At 44.4% G+C, this 19,043-nt stretch overlaps 1 protein-coding gene across 1 annotated transcript in view; it reads right to left on the bottom strand.

Moving 5' to 3' along the window:
* Positions 1-13,696: 13,696 nt before the first annotated feature.
* LOC106569492 (collagen alpha-1(XI) chain) overlaps positions 13,697-19,043 on the bottom strand; it is a 177,051-nt gene continuing 171,704 nt past the window's right edge. Inside the window, exons 61-64 of the mRNA XM_045694502.1 lie at positions 18,936-19,043; positions 17,554-17,622; positions 17,164-17,397; positions 13,697-15,502 (exon numbers count right to left, since the gene is read on the bottom strand). The exon at positions 18,936-19,043 is cut by the window's right edge and continues 5 nt beyond it. Of these exons, the coding sequence (XP_045550458.1) occupies positions 15,356-15,502; positions 17,164-17,397; positions 17,554-17,622; positions 18,936-19,043 (558 nt within the window). The 3' untranslated portion in view covers positions 13,697-15,355. The remainder of the gene's footprint in view (positions 15,503-17,163; positions 17,398-17,553; positions 17,623-18,935) is intronic.

Raw genomic sequence — 19,043 nt, 5'->3', positions numbered from 1 at the left:
ACCTAGGATCAAGGGAGATACTAAAGTGTTTTAGTACTATATCTCTTGACACAATGATGAAAATAATCATGGCCTCCAAACCCTCAAGCTGCATACTGGACCCTATTCCAACTAAACTACTGAAAGAGCTGCTTCTTGTGCTTGGCCCTCCTATGTTGAACATAATAAACGGCTCTCTATCCACCGGATGTGTACCAAGCTCACTAAAAGTGGCAGTAATAAAGCCTCTCTTGATAAAGCCGAATCTTGATCCAGAAATTATAAAAAACTATTGGCCTATATCGAATCTTCCATTCCTCTCAAAAATGTTAGAAAAAGCTGTTGCACAGCAACTCACTGCCTTCCTGAAGACAAACAATGTATACGAAACGCTTCAGTCTGGTTTTAGACCCCATCATAGCACTGAGACTGTACTTGTGAAGGTGGTAAATTACCTTTTAATGACGTCAGACCGAGGCTCTGCATCTGTTCTCGTGCTCCTAGATCTTAGTGCCGCTTTTGATACCATCGATCACCACATTCTTTTGGAGAGATTGGAAACCCAAATTGGTCTACATGGACAAGTTCTGGCCTGGTTTAGATCTTATCTGTCGGAAAGATATCAGTTTGTGTCTGTGAATGGTTTGTCCTCTGACAAATCAATTGTAAATTTCGGTGTTCCTCAAGGTTCCGTTTTAGGACCACTATTGTTTTCACTATATATTTTACCTCTTGGGGATGTCATTCGAAAACATAATGTTAAATTTCACTGCTATGCGGACGACACAGAGCTGTACATTTCAATGAAACATGGTGAAGCCCCAAAATTGCCCTCACTAGAAGCCTGTGTTTCAGACATAAAGAAGTGGATGGCTGCAAACTTTCTACTTTTAAACTCGGACAAAACAGAGATGCTTGTTCTAGGTCCCAAGAAACAAAGAGATCTTCTGTTGAATCTGACAATTAATCTGGATGGTTGTACAGTCGTCTCAAATAAAACTGTGAAGGACCTCGGCGTTACTCTGGACCCTGATCTCTCTTTTGAAGAACATATCAAGACTGTTTCAAGGACAGCTTTTTTCCATCTACGTAACATTGCAAAAATCAGAAACTTTCTGTCCAAAAATGACGCAGAAAAATTAATCCATGCTTTTGTTACTTCTAGGCTGGACTACTGCAATGCTCTACTTTCCGGCTACCTGGATAAAGCACTAAATAAACTTCAGTAAGGAGTGCTAAATGCGGCTGCTAGAATCCTGACTAGAACCAAAAAATTTGATCATATTACTCCAGTGCTAGCCTCCCTACACTGGCTTCCTGTTAAGGCAAGGGCTGATTTCAAGGTTTTACTGCTAACCTATAAAGCATTACATGGGCTTGCTCCTACCTATCTTTCCGATTTGGTCCTGCCGTACATACCTACACGTACGCTACGGTCACAAGACGCAGACCTCCTAATTGTCCCTAGAATTTCTAAGCAAACGGCTGGAGGTAGGGCTTTCTCCTATAGAGCTCCATTTTTATGGAATGGTCTGCCTACCAATGTGAGAGACGCAGACTCAGTCTCAACCTTTAAGTCTTTACTGAAGACTTATCTCTTCAGTAGGTCCTATGATTAAGTATAGTCTGGCCCAGGAGTGTGAAGGTGAATGGAAAGGCTGGAGCAACGAACCGCCCTTGCTGTCTCTGCCTTGCCGGTTCCCCTCTTTCCACTGGGATTCTCTGCCTCTAACCCTTTTACAGGGGCTGAGTCACTGGCTTACTGGTGTTCTTCCATGCCGTCCATGGGAGGGGTGCGTCACTTGAGTGGGTTGAGTCACTGACGTGGTCTTCCTGTCTGGGTTGGCGCCCCCCCTTGGGTTGTGCCATGGCGGAGATCGTTGTGGGCTATACTCGGCCTTGTCTTCGGACGGTAAGTTGGTATTTGGAGACATCCCTCTAGTGGTGTGGGGGCTGTGCTTTGGTAAAGTGGGTGGGGTTATATCCTGCCTGTTTGGCCCTGTCCGGGGGTATCATCGGATGGGGCCACAGTGTCTTCTGATCCCTCCTGTCTCAGCCTCCATTATTTATGCTGCAGTAGTTTATGTGTCGGGGGGCTAGGGTCAGTCTGTTACATCTGGAGTATTTCTCTTGTCTTATCCGGTGTCCTGTGTGAATTTAAATATGCTCTCTCTAATTCTCTCTTTCTGTCTTTCTCTCGGAGGACCTGAGCCCTAGGACCATGCCTCAGGACTACCTGGTATGATGACTCCTTGCTGTCCCCAGTCCACCTGGCCGTGCTGCTGCTCCAGTTTCAACTGTTCTGCCTGCGGCTATGGAACCCTGACCTGTTCACCGGACGTGCTTGTTGCACCCTCGACAACTACTATGATTATTATTATTTGACCATGCTGGTCATTTATGAACATTTTAACATTTTAACATCTTGACCATGTTCTGTTATAATATCCACACTGCACAGCCAGAAGAGGACTGGCCACCCCTCATAGCCTGGTTCCTCTCTAGGTTTCTTCCTAGGTTTTTGGCCTTTCTAGGGAGTTTTTCCTAGGGAGTTTTTCCTAGCCACCGTGCTTCTTTCACATGCTTTGCTTGCTGTTTGGGGTTTTAGGCTGGGTTTCTGTACAGCACTTTGAGATATCAGCTGATGTACGAAGGGCTATATAAAAATAAATTTGATTTGAATTTGATTTGAGGTAGAGAGAGAGGAGGTAGAGAGAGAGAGAGAGAGAGAGAGTGAGAGAGAGGAGGTAGAGAGAGAGGAGGTAGAGAGAGAGAGAGAGAGAGAGAGAGGGAGAGAGAGAGGGGAGGTATAGAGAAAGAGATAGGTAGAGAGAGAGAGAGGAGGTAGAGAGAGAGGAGGTAGAGAGAGAGAGAGAGGAGGTAGAGAGAGAGAGAGAGAGGAGGTAGAGAGAGTGAGAGGAGAGAGAGAGGTAGAGAGAGGAGGTAGAGAGAGAGAGGAGGTAGAGAGAGAGAGAGAGAGAGAGAGAGAGAGAGGGGAGGTATAGAGAAAGAGATAGGTAGAGAGAGAGAGAGAGGAGGTAGAGAGAGAGAGGAGGTAGAGAGAGAGAGAGAGGAGGTAGAGAGAGAGGTAGAGAGAGGAGGTAGAGAGAGGTAGAGAGAGGAGGTAGAGAGAGAGAGGAGGTAGAGAGAGAGGGGAAAGAGAGAGAGAGAGAGAGAGAGAGAGAAAGTGAGAGAGAGGAGGTAGAGAGAGAGAGGAGGTAGAGAGCGAGAGAGAGAGGAGGTATAGAGAGAGGCAGAGAGAGAGAGAGAGGAGGTAGAGAAAGAGAAAGAGAGAGAGAGAGCGAGGAGGTATAGAGAGAGGTAGAGAGAGAGAGAGAGAGGAGGTAGAGAGAGAGAGAGAAGAGAGAGAGGTAGAGAGAGGAGGTACAAGAGAGAGAGAGGAGGTAGAGAGAGAGAGGAGGTAGAGAGAGAGAGAGAGAGGGGAGTTCTAGAGAAAGAGATATGTAGAGAGAGAGAGAGAGAGAGGAGGTAGAGAGAGAGAGAGAGGAGGTAGAGAGAGAGAGAGAGGAGGTAGAGAGAGAGAGAGAGAGAGAGGAGGTATAGAGAATGAGAGAGGTAGAGAGAGAGAGAGATACAGACCCCTTTATTTTTTTCATATTTTTACATTACAGCCTCATTCTAAAATTGTTTAAAAAAAAAATTGTCCTCATCAATCTACACACAGTACCCCATTATGACAAATCGAAAGCAGGTTTTTAGAAATGTATGCATTTTATTACAAATACAAACAAAACAGAAATACCCTTTGCTGTCACTCCTGCTCCTGCTAACCCTCTTGAGCGCCAGGCTGCCCTTCATTACGCACACCTGTCACCATCATTACGCACACCTGTCACCATCTTACGCGCACCTGTCACCATCATTATGCGCACCTGTCACCATCATTACGCGCACCTGTCACATCATTACTCGCACCTGTGACCATCATTACGTACACCTGTCACCATCATTACGCGCACCTGTCATCATCATTACGCGCATTTGTCACCATCACTATGCGCACCTGTCACCATCATTACTCGCATCTGTGATCATCATTACGCGCACCTGTCACCATCATTACGCACACCTGTCACCATCATTAAGCGCCGCTGCGCAATATTGGACTCACCTGGACTCCATTACTTTGTTGATTACCCCCTCCTTATTTGTCTGCTCCTCACGTTATTCCCGACGAGACGGCCTACAGGGAGGAGGTGAGGGCACTCGGAGTGTGGTGTTAGGAAAACAACCTCTCACTCAACATCAACAGAACAAAGGAGATGATCGTGGACTTCAGGAAACAGCAGAGGGAGCACGTCCCTATCCACATCGACAGGACAGCAGTAGAGAAGGTGGAAAGTTTTAAGTTCCTCGACGTACACATCACGGACAAACTGAAATGGTCCACCCACACAGACAGTGTGGTGAAGCAGGCACAACAGCGCCTCTTCAACCTCAGGAGGCTGAAGAAATTTGGCTTGTCACCAAAAACACTCACAAACTTTTACTGATGCACAATCGAGAGCATCCTGTCGGGCTGTATCACCGCCTGGTATGGCAGATGCTCCGCCCTTAACCGTAAGGCTCTCCAGAGGGTAGTGAGGTCTGCACACCGCATCACCGGGTGCAAACTACCTGCCCTCCAGGACACCTACACCCCCCCGATGTCACAGGAAGGCCAAAAAAATCATCAAGGACAACAACCACCCGAGCCACTGCCTGGTCACCCCGCTAACATCCAGAAGGCGAGGTCAGTACAGGTGCATCAAAGCTGGGACCGAGAGACTGAAAAACAGCTTCTATCTCAAGGCCATCAGACTGTTAAACAGCCATCACTAACATTGAGTGGCTGCTACCAACATACTGACTCAACTCCACCCACTTTAATAATGGTAAAATTGATGTAATCAATTTATCACTAGCCACTTTATATTATATAATGTTTACATACCCTACATTACTCATCTCATATGTATATACTGTACTCTATACCATCTACTGCATCTTGCCATCTGATGTAATTAAATGTATCACTAGCCACTTTAAACAATGCCACTTCATATAATGTTTACATGTCCTACATTGCTCATCTCATATGTATATACTGTACTCTATACCATCTACTGCATCTTGATGTAATTAAATGTATCACTGGCCACTTTACAATGCCACTTTATATAATGTTTACATACCCTACATTACTCATCTCATATGTATATACTGTACTCTATACCATCTACTGCATCTTGCCTATGCCGTTCGGCCATCACTCATTTATATATTTTTATGTACATATTCTTATTCATTCCTTTACACTTGTGTGTATAAGGTAGTTGTTGTGAGTTTGTTAGGTTAGATTACTTGTTAGATATTACTGCATGGTTGGAACTAGAAGCACAAGCATTTCGCTACACTTGCATTAACACCTGCTAACCATGTGTATGTGACAAATAAATTTGATTTGATTTGTGTCAGCATTGACGTCGTTATTTTTTCTCCTGTCCAGACGCTGTTCCTGTCCTGTGTCATGTCCGTGGTTAATTAAATGTTCTCCCTGTACCTGCTTCCTGTCTCCAGCATCGATCCTCACACTTTGATATGAGACTCGAAATTGAGCTCAGGTGCATCCTTTTTCCATTGATCATCCTTGAGGTGTGTGTGTGTGTGTGTGTGTGTGTGTGTGTGTGTGTGTGTGTGTGTGTGTGTGTGTGTGTGTGTGTGTGTGTGTGTGTGTGTGTGTGTGCGCTGTCTTGAGCCTTTAGTCCCACACAGAAACAGGACTAATTATATAGGAAGATAATCGTTTGTTTGTCTTCTGAAACCCAGTCTCTGAGTAATAGACCCCAAGTTCCACACGTCAGGGGCCAGTTTCCCCAGACACATATTAAGCTTAGTCCAAGACTAAAAAGCATTTACAGATTCTCCATTAAAAGGTTCACCTTCCAACAGGACAACGACCCTAAGCTCACAGCCAAGACAACAAAGGAGTTGCTTCGGGACAAGTGTCTGAATGGCCTTGAGTGGCCCAGCCAGAGCCCGGACTTGAACCCAATAGCTGTGCAGTGACTTTCCCCATCCAACCTGACAGAGCTTGAGAGGATCTGCAGAGAAGAATGGGAGAAACTCCCCAAAAACGAGCTTGTACCCTCATACCCAAGAAGACTCGAGGCTGTAATCGCTGCCAAAGGTGCTTCAACAAAGGGTAAAGGGTCTGAATACTTACGTAAATGTGATATATCTTTTTATTTATACATTTGCAAACATTTCCCCAAATGTTTTTTTTGCTATGCTATTATGGGGTATTGTCTGTAGATTAATGAGGGAAAACAACTATTTGAATCCATTTAAGAATAAGGCTGTAACGTAACAAAATTTGGAAAAAGTCAAGGAGTCTGAATACTTTCCGAATGCACTGAGAAAGAGATAGAGAGGGACAGAGCGAGAGGGACAGAGCGAGAGGGACAGAGGTACAGAGAGATATAGAGAGAGGGACAGAGAGAGAGGGACAGAGCGAGAGGGATAGAGAGATATAGAGAGAGGGACAGAGAGAGAGGGACAGAGGGACAGAGCGAGAGGGATAGAGAGATATAGAGAGGGACAGAGAGAGAGGGACAGAGAGATATAGAGAGGGACAGAGAGATATTGAGAGGGACAGAGAGAGAGGGACAGAGAGAGAGGGACAGAGAGATAGAGGAGTGTTGGAGACTGGACAACCTGTCTGACATCAGTGTAGTTTAAACAGTACAGAATAGGGGACATTAGAATTATAATACATTTATGAGTTCTATGTTTAACTAAATTTGCCCACAAACGTATGACAGAAAAATGAATTTAAAACCAATGCAACAGTTAACAGAATGGAAAAGCATTTCTGTTTCTTTGTATTCCCTTTACAGCTGTCACAGATAGCTGTCACAGAAAGCTGTCAGACGTTGTGAACAAAAAAAATCTAGTTTCTCGATTCACTCAGATCTATGGCTTTTGTAAGACATACACATACACATCAACTACATCACCCCTGCACAGACCAACATCAACTACATCACCCCTGCCCTGCCCAGCCCAGCCCAACATCAACTACATCACCCCTGCCCAGACCAACATCGACTACATCACCCCTGCCCAGTCCAACATCAACTACATCACCCCTGCCCAGCCCAACATCAACTACATCACCCCTGCCCAGACCAACATCAACTACATCACCCGTCCCTGCCCAGTCCAACTTCAACTACATCACCCCTGCCCAGACCAACATCAACTACATCACCCCTGCCCAGTCCAACATCAACTACATCACCCCTGCCCAGCCCAACATCAACTACATCACCCCTGCCCAGCCCAACATCAACTACATCACCCCTGCCCAGCCCAACATCAACTACATCACCCCTGCCCAGACCAACATCAACTACATCACCCCTGCCCAGACCAACATCAACTACATCACCCCTGCCCAGCCCAACATCAACTACATCACCCCTGCCCAGTCCAACATCAACTACATCACCCCTGCCCAGCCCAACATCAACTACATCACCCCTGCCCTGCCCAGACCAACATCAACTACATCACCCCTGCCCAGACCAACATCAACTACATCACCCCTGCCCTGCCCAGTCCAACATCAACTACATCACCCGTACCCTGCCCAGTCCAACTTCAACTACATAACCCCTGCCCAGACCAACATCAACTACATCACCCCTGCCCAGTCCAACATCAACTACATCACCCCTGCCCAGCCCAACATCAACTACATCACCCCTGCCCAGCCCAACATCAACTACATCACCCCTGCCCAGCCCAACATCAACTACATCACCCCTGCCCAGACCAACATCAACTACATCACCCCTGCCCAGACCAACATCAACTACATCACCCCTGCCCTGCCCAGTCCAACATCAACTACATCACCCCTGCCCTGCCCAGACCAACATCAACTACATCACCCCTGCCCAGACCAACATCAACTACATCACCCCTGCCCTGCCCAGTCCAACATCAACTACATCACCCCTGCCCAGTCCAACATCAACTACATCACCCCTGCCCAGTCCAACATCAACTACATCACCCCTGCCCAGACCAACATCAACTGCATCACCCCTGCCCAGCCCAACATCAACTATATCACCCCTGCCCAGTCCAACATCAACTACATCACCCCTGCCCAGACCAACATCAACTACATCACCCCTGCCCAGTCCAACATCAACTACATCACCCCTGCCCAGTCCAACATCAACTACATCACCCCTGCCCTGCCCAGCCCAACATCAACTACATCACCCCTGCCCAGTCCAACATCAACAACATCACCCATGCCCAGACCAATATCAACTACATCACCCCTGCCCAGACCAACATCAACTACATCACCAATGCCCAGTCCAACATCAACTACATCACCCCTGCCCAGTCCAACATCAACTACATCACCCCTGCCCAGACCAACATCAACTACATCACCCCTGCCCTGCCCAGACCAACATCAACTACATCACACCTGCCCTGCCCAGTCCAACATCAACTACATCACCCCTGCCCAGACCAACATCAACTACATCACCCCTGCCCAGACCAACATCAACTACATCACCCCTGCTCTGCCCAGTCCAACATCAACTACATCACCCCTGCCCTGCCCAGTCCAACATCAACTACATCACCCCTTGCGCAGAACAACATATATCATTCCAACACCACACATTTTAATACGAACTTCAAATCACATCAGTCCATCTATCTAAAAGTATAGTTATGCAGTTGTTTTAATCTAAGCTAATCTCTGAAGTATAGCCCAGTGTCTTGCAGATGAAAAGGGCAGTCGGTGTAACTCAACTCACCACAGAAGGGCAGTAGCCGAACGTCAACAGAAACAGCAGAGGATTCAGCACCATGGATAGCGGTCGCATTCTGCCCGCAAACAGGTCACCCTTGTCCTCTTTCCCTGTGTGTTTCAACCCGTCACTCAGTCAGCGTGGAGAATGGCTTGAGGTTCTGCAGAAAAAAATAACGGTAAAAATACGCCTGCCGTTTTTAATACCAAGATTCCAGAGAAAGAGAGGGAGGGTAGATCCGTGCCAGACTAGTCATCACATTCATCACCGCTCAGTACGCGCAAGCCATGTGGGCAGCGCGGGGACTGGAAACAACACCAGCTGCTCGTGACTGAGTGTGAGATGTGGAAATATGTGGCAGCGGAACAGAACGGGTGGTGAAAACCTCAGTGATGTACAGGGACCTGCAGAGCGGATATGACATCATTTAGCGACACTTGCCTCATCGGTCCACTCACAGCAAATTAACAATCGGAATTTGAACACATTATGTCAACACATTATGTCATCTCAAATAGTGTTAAACTAACACTTTTCAAAGTGTTGATAAACTAACCGTTTCAGAGTGATAGGTCTCAAACACAACGAGTGTTGCAAATTCCCGACTTAAATTAACACTTTATTAGAGCCGATGCAGTTACACTTTATTAGTGTTAGGGAATTAACACCTGTGGTGTTATGGAAACTCGTTTTGGGTGTTGTTTTAGCATTGTAAGGTGTAAAGCCTATATTTGCATATTTCTTTGCCTGGGTATCTTTCGAGTTAATTTTTTTAGGTACCGGTACCAACCCATGACTGTGTTTGCTAGTGAATCAAATCAATATTTGATCACACACATGTAATTCTTTTATGATAATGACATTACTTTGTTTCACAATAACATACTCCGACAGCCTAGTTTTATCCTAACACAGGGATCTGAAACTCCTGGTTTGCAGCCCACATCAGCAAGTCACATTATGCTGGCTTGCAAAGTGTTTTAGAATTTCCTATTGGAATCCAGCCAGAGTTAGGATGTCCGACAATTGGACCTTTTAATCAGCTGTAATCTGCAGTTAGAATGACTGCTAAGGAAGGGAAGACTGATAAATGAGACTACCTAAACCATCTAAACTGAAATAACCATGTCAATAATGGGTGAAATAAGTTCAATTACCTACAGATTGGATTAGTTTAGAAAAATATGTTATTTAGCTTTGTGTAGTATAAGATCAATTAATCATTTAATGTGCATGCAGAAACATAGATATTAAAACAAACTATTCTAAAAAAAAAACAGCCTGCAACAAAACATGCTGGGAAATATGATAATAAGGCCCCTCCCATGTCTTTTTCACTCTGAGAGAGTTCACGGAAATTAACACCAGGTGGTGTTGATTCCACTCTGATTCAAATAACACTTAGTTTACTCACCACAGGTGGTGTCAATTCAAATCCCACTGATGTTAACTCCACTAGAATCAACATTCATATATATCACTCATAACACTATTTACCTCAATACTGAGATTTTAACACCCACAAATTTGCTGTGTCACTGTCTGTCTGTCTGTCTGTCTGTCTGTCTGTCTGTCTGTCTGTCTGTCTGTCTGTCTGTCTGTCTGTCTGTCTGTCTGTCTGTCTGTCTGTCTGTCTGTCTGTCTGTCGTCTGTCTGTCTGTCTGTCTGTCTGTCTGTCTGTCTGTCTGTCTGTCTGTCTGTCTGTCTGTCTGTCTGTCTGTCTGTCTGTCTGCCTGTCTGTCTCCAAGCTCCACTTCACAAAAACAGGGTTGCAACGGGGGGGGGACGGGGGGGGGACTGAAGAGTTACAACAATCACCAATTTTAAAAAGGAAAAAAAATATTTGAGACAAGAGGCAGGAAGTGTCTGGTGTCTTATCAGCCTTGTTCTCCTGATGTTGAATCCAACTGTTTTGTCAGAGTTAACGCCATGCGTCTTCTGTTTGAGGGATTAATAGGGACATGGATGGATCAGCTGACAGATGCTTAACGTATTTCTGTTATTAACGCGAAGACCTTTTACTGTAGTTAACGTAACGTCACAGCAAAGAGATATGCTCGGTTCAACCATACCAAGAAATATAGAGACGCAGTTAAACTATTATAACTAAACAAATATTAATGTATAACAAATAAACACGCTCAAATAGTTGTTGTTGTTGTTATTGTTGTTGTTGTTGTTGACTGTGGAGAACACAGTGCATTCACAGTTCTGTCATGGCTGTCTCTATGAAGCTCAATATCTGGTGATTCATCTGCCTCATTAGTAACACAGTCCAATGTGTATGTGTGTGTGTGTGTGAGTGAGTGAGTGAGTGAGTGAGTGAGTGAGTGAGAGAGAGAGAGAGAGAGAGAGAGAGAGAGAGAGAGTGTGTGTGTGCACAGTGTGTTTGTGTGCACAGTGTGTGTGTGTGTGTGTGTGTGTGTGTGTGTGTGTGTGTGTGTGTGTGTGTGTGTGTGTGTGTGTGTGTGTGTGTGTGTCGCTGTCTTGACCCTTTAGTCCCACACAGAAACAGGACTAATTATGTAGGAAGAGAATAATTTGTTTGTCTTCTGAAACCCAGCCTCTGAGTAATAGGCCCCAAGTTCCACACGTCAGGGGCCAGTTTCCCCAGACACATATTAAGCTTAGTACAAGACTAAAAAGCATTTACAGACTCTCCATTAAAAATTGCTTTTTAGTTAGCTTCGTTGGAACATCCTGATCTTCCATTCTGTGTGAAGTGAAGTAAATCAAGTGTGATAGGCTCAGAATAGTGGACCAGGATACTTTAGTCCAGGACCAGGTGTAATGGTGGACCAGGATACTTTAGTCCAGGACCAGGTGTAATGGTGGACCAGGATACTTTAGTCCAGGACCAGGTGTAATGGTGAACCAGAATACTTTAGTCCAGGACCAGGTGTAATAGTGGACCAGGATACTTTAGTCCAGGACCAGGTGTAATAGTGGACCAGGATACTTTAGTCCAGGACCAGGTGTAATGGTGAACCAGGATACTTTAGTCCAGGACCAGGTGTAATGGTGAACCAGGATACTTTAGTCCAGGACCAGGTGTAATAGTGGACCAGGATACTTTAGTCCAGGAACAGGTGTAATAGTGGACCAGGATACTTTAGTCCAGGACCAGGTGTAATAGTGGACCAGGATACTTTAGTCCAGGACCAGGTGTAATAGTGGACCAGGATACTTTAGTCCAGGAACAGGTGTAATAGTGGACCAGGATACTTTAGTCCAGGACCAGGTGTAATAGTGGACCAGGATACTTTAGTCCAGGACCAGGTGTAATAGTGGACCAGGATACTTTAGTCCAGGAACAGGTGTCATAGTGGACCAGGATACTTTAGTCCAGGACCAGGTGTAATAGTGGACCAGGATACTTTAGTCCAGGAACAGGTGTAATGGTGGACCAGGATACTTTAGTCCAGGACCAAGTGTAATAGTGGACCAGGTTACTTTGGTCCAGGACTAGGTGTGATCTGTGTCTGAGAGAACGGCTCCTTGTGTGGGGCTAGTCAAGACAACAGTGTAAAATCGTGGGGTACTCAAGGACTGTCTGCTGAACACTGTTAGATTCTGGAGAGCATAGCCCTTACAACAAAAAATTGCAGTTTTGAAACTGCATTAGAAGTGCAGTAACTGCATTCGACTGTGGTATTTTGGAGGCAGTAATTGCAGAATAACTGCAGTTACACTGCAAAATGACTGCAGTTAAAAAAAAAAAAACGGTGTTATTTTGGATGCAGTATTTGGAGCATACTGCAGTTATACTGCACTGTAACTGCAATCTTTTTTGTAAGGGTGGACGCCAGACCGGAGACAAAGTGGGTTGTATCACTTCTATCAACACTCACAGTTATGGTTCAGCAAAAGTTATTTATATTATAATATGTGTGAGAGAGAATTTTCTCCACTCACACTCGTTCCACATTATTTAAGAGATGTCTTCAAGCATTTTGGCAAGTTACCAAAACATTTATTTCAGATTTTTACAATAAACTGTAAACATCGTTTCACAGGTTTGAAAGGTTTTATTTACTCTCTATTTAAACTGTTACTATGAAGGAAGAAAGGAGAGGGAGATGCTAACATCATGATCAAAGTCTGAGTCAGAGAAAGAGAGAGGCACTTGGAGAGACAGGACCAGTAGGGGTGCAGCTCGGCATTGTGGGTAGAACAGTAGCGATAGACGGGTTGGTTGTTTAGCAACAAAATCGACGTGTGCGCAACTATGGGGAAAAACAGACGTGGTTGGCTTAGATTGTTGATAACATGTAAACTATATTTAATCTCCAATGTTTATTGAAAACATAAATACATTTTCACAATGAACACTTGTTGTCTCTCAAATACATTGTTACAGTTGTTGGTTAGCTAGCTAGCTAAGTTTAGCCATATTATCATAGATGTGACATCAGTCAAAATACCTAGAAAAAGGCATGGTATCAAGAACAAGATGAAAGTAGCTCAATCAAATAAAATCTATTTATAAAGCCCATTTTACATCAGCTGATGTCACAAAGTGCTGTACAGAAACCCAGCCTAAAACCCCAAACAGCAAGCAATGCAGATGTAGCTGAAACAAACCACCTACGATTCCCCACATGGCAGCTTCTTGTCATCCAGAATCACAACAATACAGGTACTTCTGCCCCATTGAAGTTTGCGTATCGTTTTTCCTGATTTTGTCAGCTAACCCATCTATAAAACCTATCACACCATAGTTTAGCCTAATCTGACAAAGATTAGGATTAGGATTATTTAATCCTTTGACGAAAGGAAAATAATCTGTCAAAATAAAGCAACATGGAAATATCACAAGGAATTATAATCCCTCTAGAGAGTGAACAATACAGACGGTCAAATCAACACATTGTTCAGAATCCAGTTTTAATATGAATCAACCATCAAAAGCACATGAAAACACTTCCTCATTACTGTTACAGAAACGGTCCAACTATTAAGGGCTAATTTATTTGGCATCATTCACAAACTGTTAGGAAATAGACAAGAAGTATTTTTCTTTCCTTTAAAAATAATTCCCCGCCCAAATATATTAACTTAATTGTACAAATCAAGGTATATACAGGCTTTGTTATCCATCCTATATCATCTCAACATTAATGTACATAGAGCGATTGAGGTATACCATTCTGTGGGATAAAATCTATCTGGCAGAATAAGCTTGTTGAGTGCATATGTACTGGCTTTGTGGACATTTTTACATTACTCATTTTAAATTACTCTGCAATCTTAAATTCCTGATTTAGTGGGCACAAATAATCAAAACAGGAAGTAATAGTTTAAAACAACAACAACAAGTCAGTTATGAGACAACATGGTTTGAGGTGGTTGTAGTCCAGTTTGGTTTAGTAACCCTTACTGTATATAAGCCAACTATGTATATAACCCTTACTGTAGAGTATAGTATAGTCTTGGAGGGGGAGAATAATGCTGTAAGTGCTTTATAATGGTCAATATTTACAAAGGAGATTCTTCATAATTATTTGTATTGCTGATATTACACTGTATCCCAAACACAACAACCTAGTATTACTTACTTACCCATTTGTTTCTCAACAGATATTTAACACAAACAAATATATTTATTGCAAATTTATTTTCTATATAGTTTAAAACCAACATTTATTAAAACATTAATATTAAGAGCTTTGGTACACATGCAAGTTTCTTTTTTGAAGAGTGGATTCAGAAAGAGAACAGTATTGTACAAAATAATAATAATAATAATAATAATTACAGTTTTTGCAAAATTCACTTTTTTTTTGTTGTAGCACCTTTGGTGTTCTGTGTTCCGCACAAAAGCACCTCTGTGGTTGTATCTGGAACAGCACTGGAGCTACCAGACAGGGAGGCTGGGCTGGGGGAGGGAGGAGGGAGGAGACAGGGAAGGAAGGGTGGTTGGGGGGAAAAGGGGTAAGGACAAGAGGTGAGATGAGGGGAGGGAAGGGGGCTTGGGTGGGGTGAGTGGATCCTCCCTCTAATCAAGGTAAGGGGTGAGGAGAGGGGAGACAAGGAGGAGAAAAAGAGGTTTTTGAGGGTTGGGGCGAGTGGGTCCTCCCTCTGTTTGCTGAAAGTGCGCCACTGTCCGTCCACGGCATCAAACGTCCTTTATTCCTGATGTCACTTCCTCTCGTTACAAGTTAAAGTCATTACGTGATTGGCCCTACAAGGGCGAGGAGTATTCCCCTGGGACAATGCTTCTATGATAGGGGAGAGGGGGGGCATGTTGTTCTATAGTGGGTAGGGCAGAGGGGGGGCCTGTTGTTCAATGGGGGAGGGCAGCGTGCTGGTGGTCTGATGCTGGTGGTCTGATCATATCAATGATATAAAACACAGGTTTTTTTTAGAGCCCCTGAGACAAGGCCAGGTCAGGTCTAGGAGAGAACAGGGTGATTGATGGATGTCAGGTACTCAGTCAGCAGTACAATGCATGCATGGAACAGAAGCCCTCTAACACTGTCCTTCAGCTGGTTCGGGGGGGTTAGGGTTCAGGGGGTGGTCAGGTCCTAGCCCATGAAGCAGACGGGGCCCACCTCGAACCCGAACCGCTGGCTGGGGTCGCCAAAGTCATTAAACATGACATCGATGATGGGCACTTGGTCGACGCGAGGAGTGTTGATCTCCATCACCGTCTTGGAGTAGCCCGACTTCAGCTGGAGAGGGGAGGGAGAGAGGGGGAGGGATGGAGTGGAGGAGGAAGGGAGGCAACGAGTTATTGTGGTGTCAAATGCAGATACTAAGATCAATCAATATCTACCAGGAACTACCATATGATGACCAATTAGCAATCTCCAATGGAACCAAAGGAATCTCTAATTTGAACCAATGGAATCTCCAATGGAACCAATGGAATCTCCAATGGAACCAATGGAATCTAAAATGGAACCTATGGAATCTCCAATGGAACTAATGGCATCTCAATGGAACTAATGGAAATTTCATCGGAACCAATGGAATCTCCAATGGAACTAATGGAATGTCAATGGAACTAATGGAAATTTCATCGGAACCAATGGAATCTCCAATGGAACTAATGAAATCTCCAATGGAACTAATGAAATCTCCAATGGAACTAAAGGAATCTCAATGGAACTCATGGAATCTCAATGGAACTAATGGAATCTCTAATGGAACTAATGGAATCTCAATGGAACTAATGGAATCTCTAACGGAACCAATGAAATCTCCAATGGAACTAATGAAATCTCCAATGGAACTAAAGGAATCTCAATGGAACTAAAGGAATCTCAATGGAACTAATGGAATCTCTAATGAAACTAATGGAATCTCAATGGAACCAATGGAATCTCTAATGGAACCAATGAAATCTCCAATGGAACTAATGGAATCTCCAATGGAACTAGTGGAATCTCCAATGGAACTAGTGGAATCTCCAATGGAACTAATGGAATCTCTAATGGAACTAATGGAATCCCTAATGGAACTAATGGAATCTCAATGGAACTAATGGAATCTCTAATGGAATCTCCAATGGAACAAATGGAATATCCAATGGAAGTAATGGAATCTCCAATGGAACTAATGGAATCTCCAATGGAACTAATGGAATCTCCAATGGAACTAATGAAATCTCAATGGAACTGTTGAAATCTCCAATGGAACTATTGAAATCTCCAATGGAACTAAAGGAATCTCAATGGAACTAATGGAATCTCTAATGAAATCTTCAATGGAACCAATGGAATTTCTAATGAACTCTCCAATGGAACCAATGGAATCTACATTTACATTTTAGTCATTTAGCAGACGCTCTTATCCAGAGCGACTGACAGTAGTGAATGCATACATTTAAAAAAAAATGTATTTATTTTTTCCGTACTGGTCCCCCGTGAGAATCGAACCCAGAACCCTGGCGTTGCAAATGCCATGCTCTACCAACTGAGCCACACGGGACCATAATCAGAATCAGAATCTCTAATGGAACCAATGAAATCTCCAATGAAACTAATGGAATCTCCAATGGAACCAATGAAATCTCCAATGGAACCAATGGAATCTTCAATGGAACTTATGGAATCTCTAATGGAATCTCCAATGGAATCTCTAATGGAACCAATAGCATCTATAATGGAGACAATGGAATCTCTAATGGAACCAATATAATCTCTAATAGAACCAATGGAATCTGTGTTGGCACTAACATAATCTTTAATGGCACTAATGGAATCTATAATGGAACCAATGGAACCAATAGGATCTCCAATGGGACAAATGGAATCTCTAATAGAACTAATGCAAATTCCAATGGAAGCTCCAAGCTGCAAGCTAAATCTGACTTTTTAAGACTACATACCGAGCATCCGTCCGACAGGGCCTTGATGAAGGGGTTGTTATCATAGGACATCTCCTCGTCGTTGGAGCCCAGGAAGCGTAGAGCCTTGTCGTAGCCGTCTGCCTTGGCATCGTACCAGGCTACAGACTGGTGGCAGATGTAGGTGAAATTCTGACGGGCTGACGAGCTGAGCAGCTTCAGGAAGGTCATCTGGACTGTCTGGATCGTGTTCTCCTCCATGTCCACATAGTTCAACTGGTAGAAGGAGGGAGGAAGGTGTACAGAGGGTTATGGAGATGATACATTTAGTCTCACTGTAGGTTATCTTGCCCTGAGTTTGAAATGTCTATTGTACATCTCAAACTTGATCATGTATAACTGCTTTGAGAGTTGGATATTTTCTCTACTTACTATTTTACCACGTTTGAATTCACTGAACCATGATCCTGGAGACTCTTTTGGCCAGTTAGATATTCTGACCTGTTACACAGAACAAACACAACACCATGGATGAATGAACAGGTTACCAGGTTAGAAAACAACATGTTCACTGTGGGGTCGGCAGGTTCACTGTTGGGGCGGCAGGTAACCTAGTGGTTAGAGTGTAGGGAGGCGGCAGGTAACCTAGTGGTTAGAGCGTAGGGGCGGAAGGTAACCTAGTGGTTAGAGCGTAGGGGCGGCAGGTAACCTAGTGGTTAGAGCGTAGGGGCGGCAGGTAGCCTAGTGGTTAGAGCGTAGGGGCGGCAGGTAGCCTAGTGGTTAGAGCGTAGGGGCGGCAGGTAGCCTAGTGGTTAGAGCGTAGGGGCGGCAGGTAGCCTAGTGGTTAGAGCGTAGGGGCGGCAGGTAGCCTAGTGGTTAGAGCGTAGGGGCGACAGGTAATCTAGTGGTTAGAGCGTAGGGGCGACAGGTAACCTAGTGGTTAGAGCGTAGGGGCGGCAGGTAGCCTAGTGGTTAGAGCGTAGGGGCGGCAGGTAGCCTAGTGGTTAGAGCGTAGGGGCGGCAGGTAGCCTAGTGGTTAGAGCGTAGGGGCGGCAGGTAGCCTAGTGGTTAGAGCGTAGGGGCGGCAGGTAACCTAGTGGTTAGAGTGTAGGGGCGGCAGGTAGCCTAGTGGTTAGAGTGTAGGGGCGGTAGGTAGCCTAGTGGTTAGAGTGTAGGGGCGGCAAGTAGCCTAGTGGCTAGAGTGTAGGGGCGGCAGGTAACCTAGTGGTTAGAGTGTAGGGGCGGCAGGTAGCCTAGTGGTTAGAGTGTAGGGGCGGCAGGTAACCTAGTGGTTAGAGTGTAGGGGAGGTAGCCACAAGGTTGCTAGATCAAATCCCCGAGCTGACAAGGTAAAAATCTGTCGTTCTGCCCCCTGAACAAGGCAGTTAACCCACTGTTCCTAGGCTGTCATTGTAAATAAGAATTTGTTCATAACTGACTTGCCTAGTAAAATAAAGGTTAAAATAAAAAAAGTTCTATAGATCTACATCCTAAATAGACAGTAAAACACTGAGTATAAAATTGTTAAATAGTTCATATTAACTACCGTACACTCAGAAAAAAGGTACTATCTAGAACCTTAAAGGGTTCTTCGGCTGTCCCCATAGAAGAACCCTTTTTGGGTTCCTTTCTACATAGGGCTCTACATGGAACCCAAAAGGGTTCTACTTAGAATCATAACTGGTTTTAACTGTAACCGAAAAGGGTTCTCCTATGGGGACAGCCGAAGGACCCATTTGGAAACCTTTTTTGTATCTATAGGCATTACAGACATTCTAGACATTCTTTTCCAGAAATGACCAATGGAAACGTACGCCAGCGGACTTCTTGTCAGGGTAGATACAGGTCTCTCCTCCAGCAGTGAAGTTACAGTAGACCTTGAAGGAGTCTCCAGTACAGCCCTGGTTAGGATCAATCCAGTA

This window comes from Salmo salar, chromosome ssa14 (genome assembly GCF_905237065.1).
Source record: "Salmo salar chromosome ssa14, Ssal_v3.1, whole genome shotgun sequence".
In the NCBI taxonomy this organism is placed as follows: Eukaryota; Metazoa; Chordata; class Actinopteri; order Salmoniformes; family Salmonidae; genus Salmo; species Salmo salar.
Note: the sequence above shows the minus strand (reverse complement) of the source record. Positions and strands in the feature narration are given on the sequence as shown.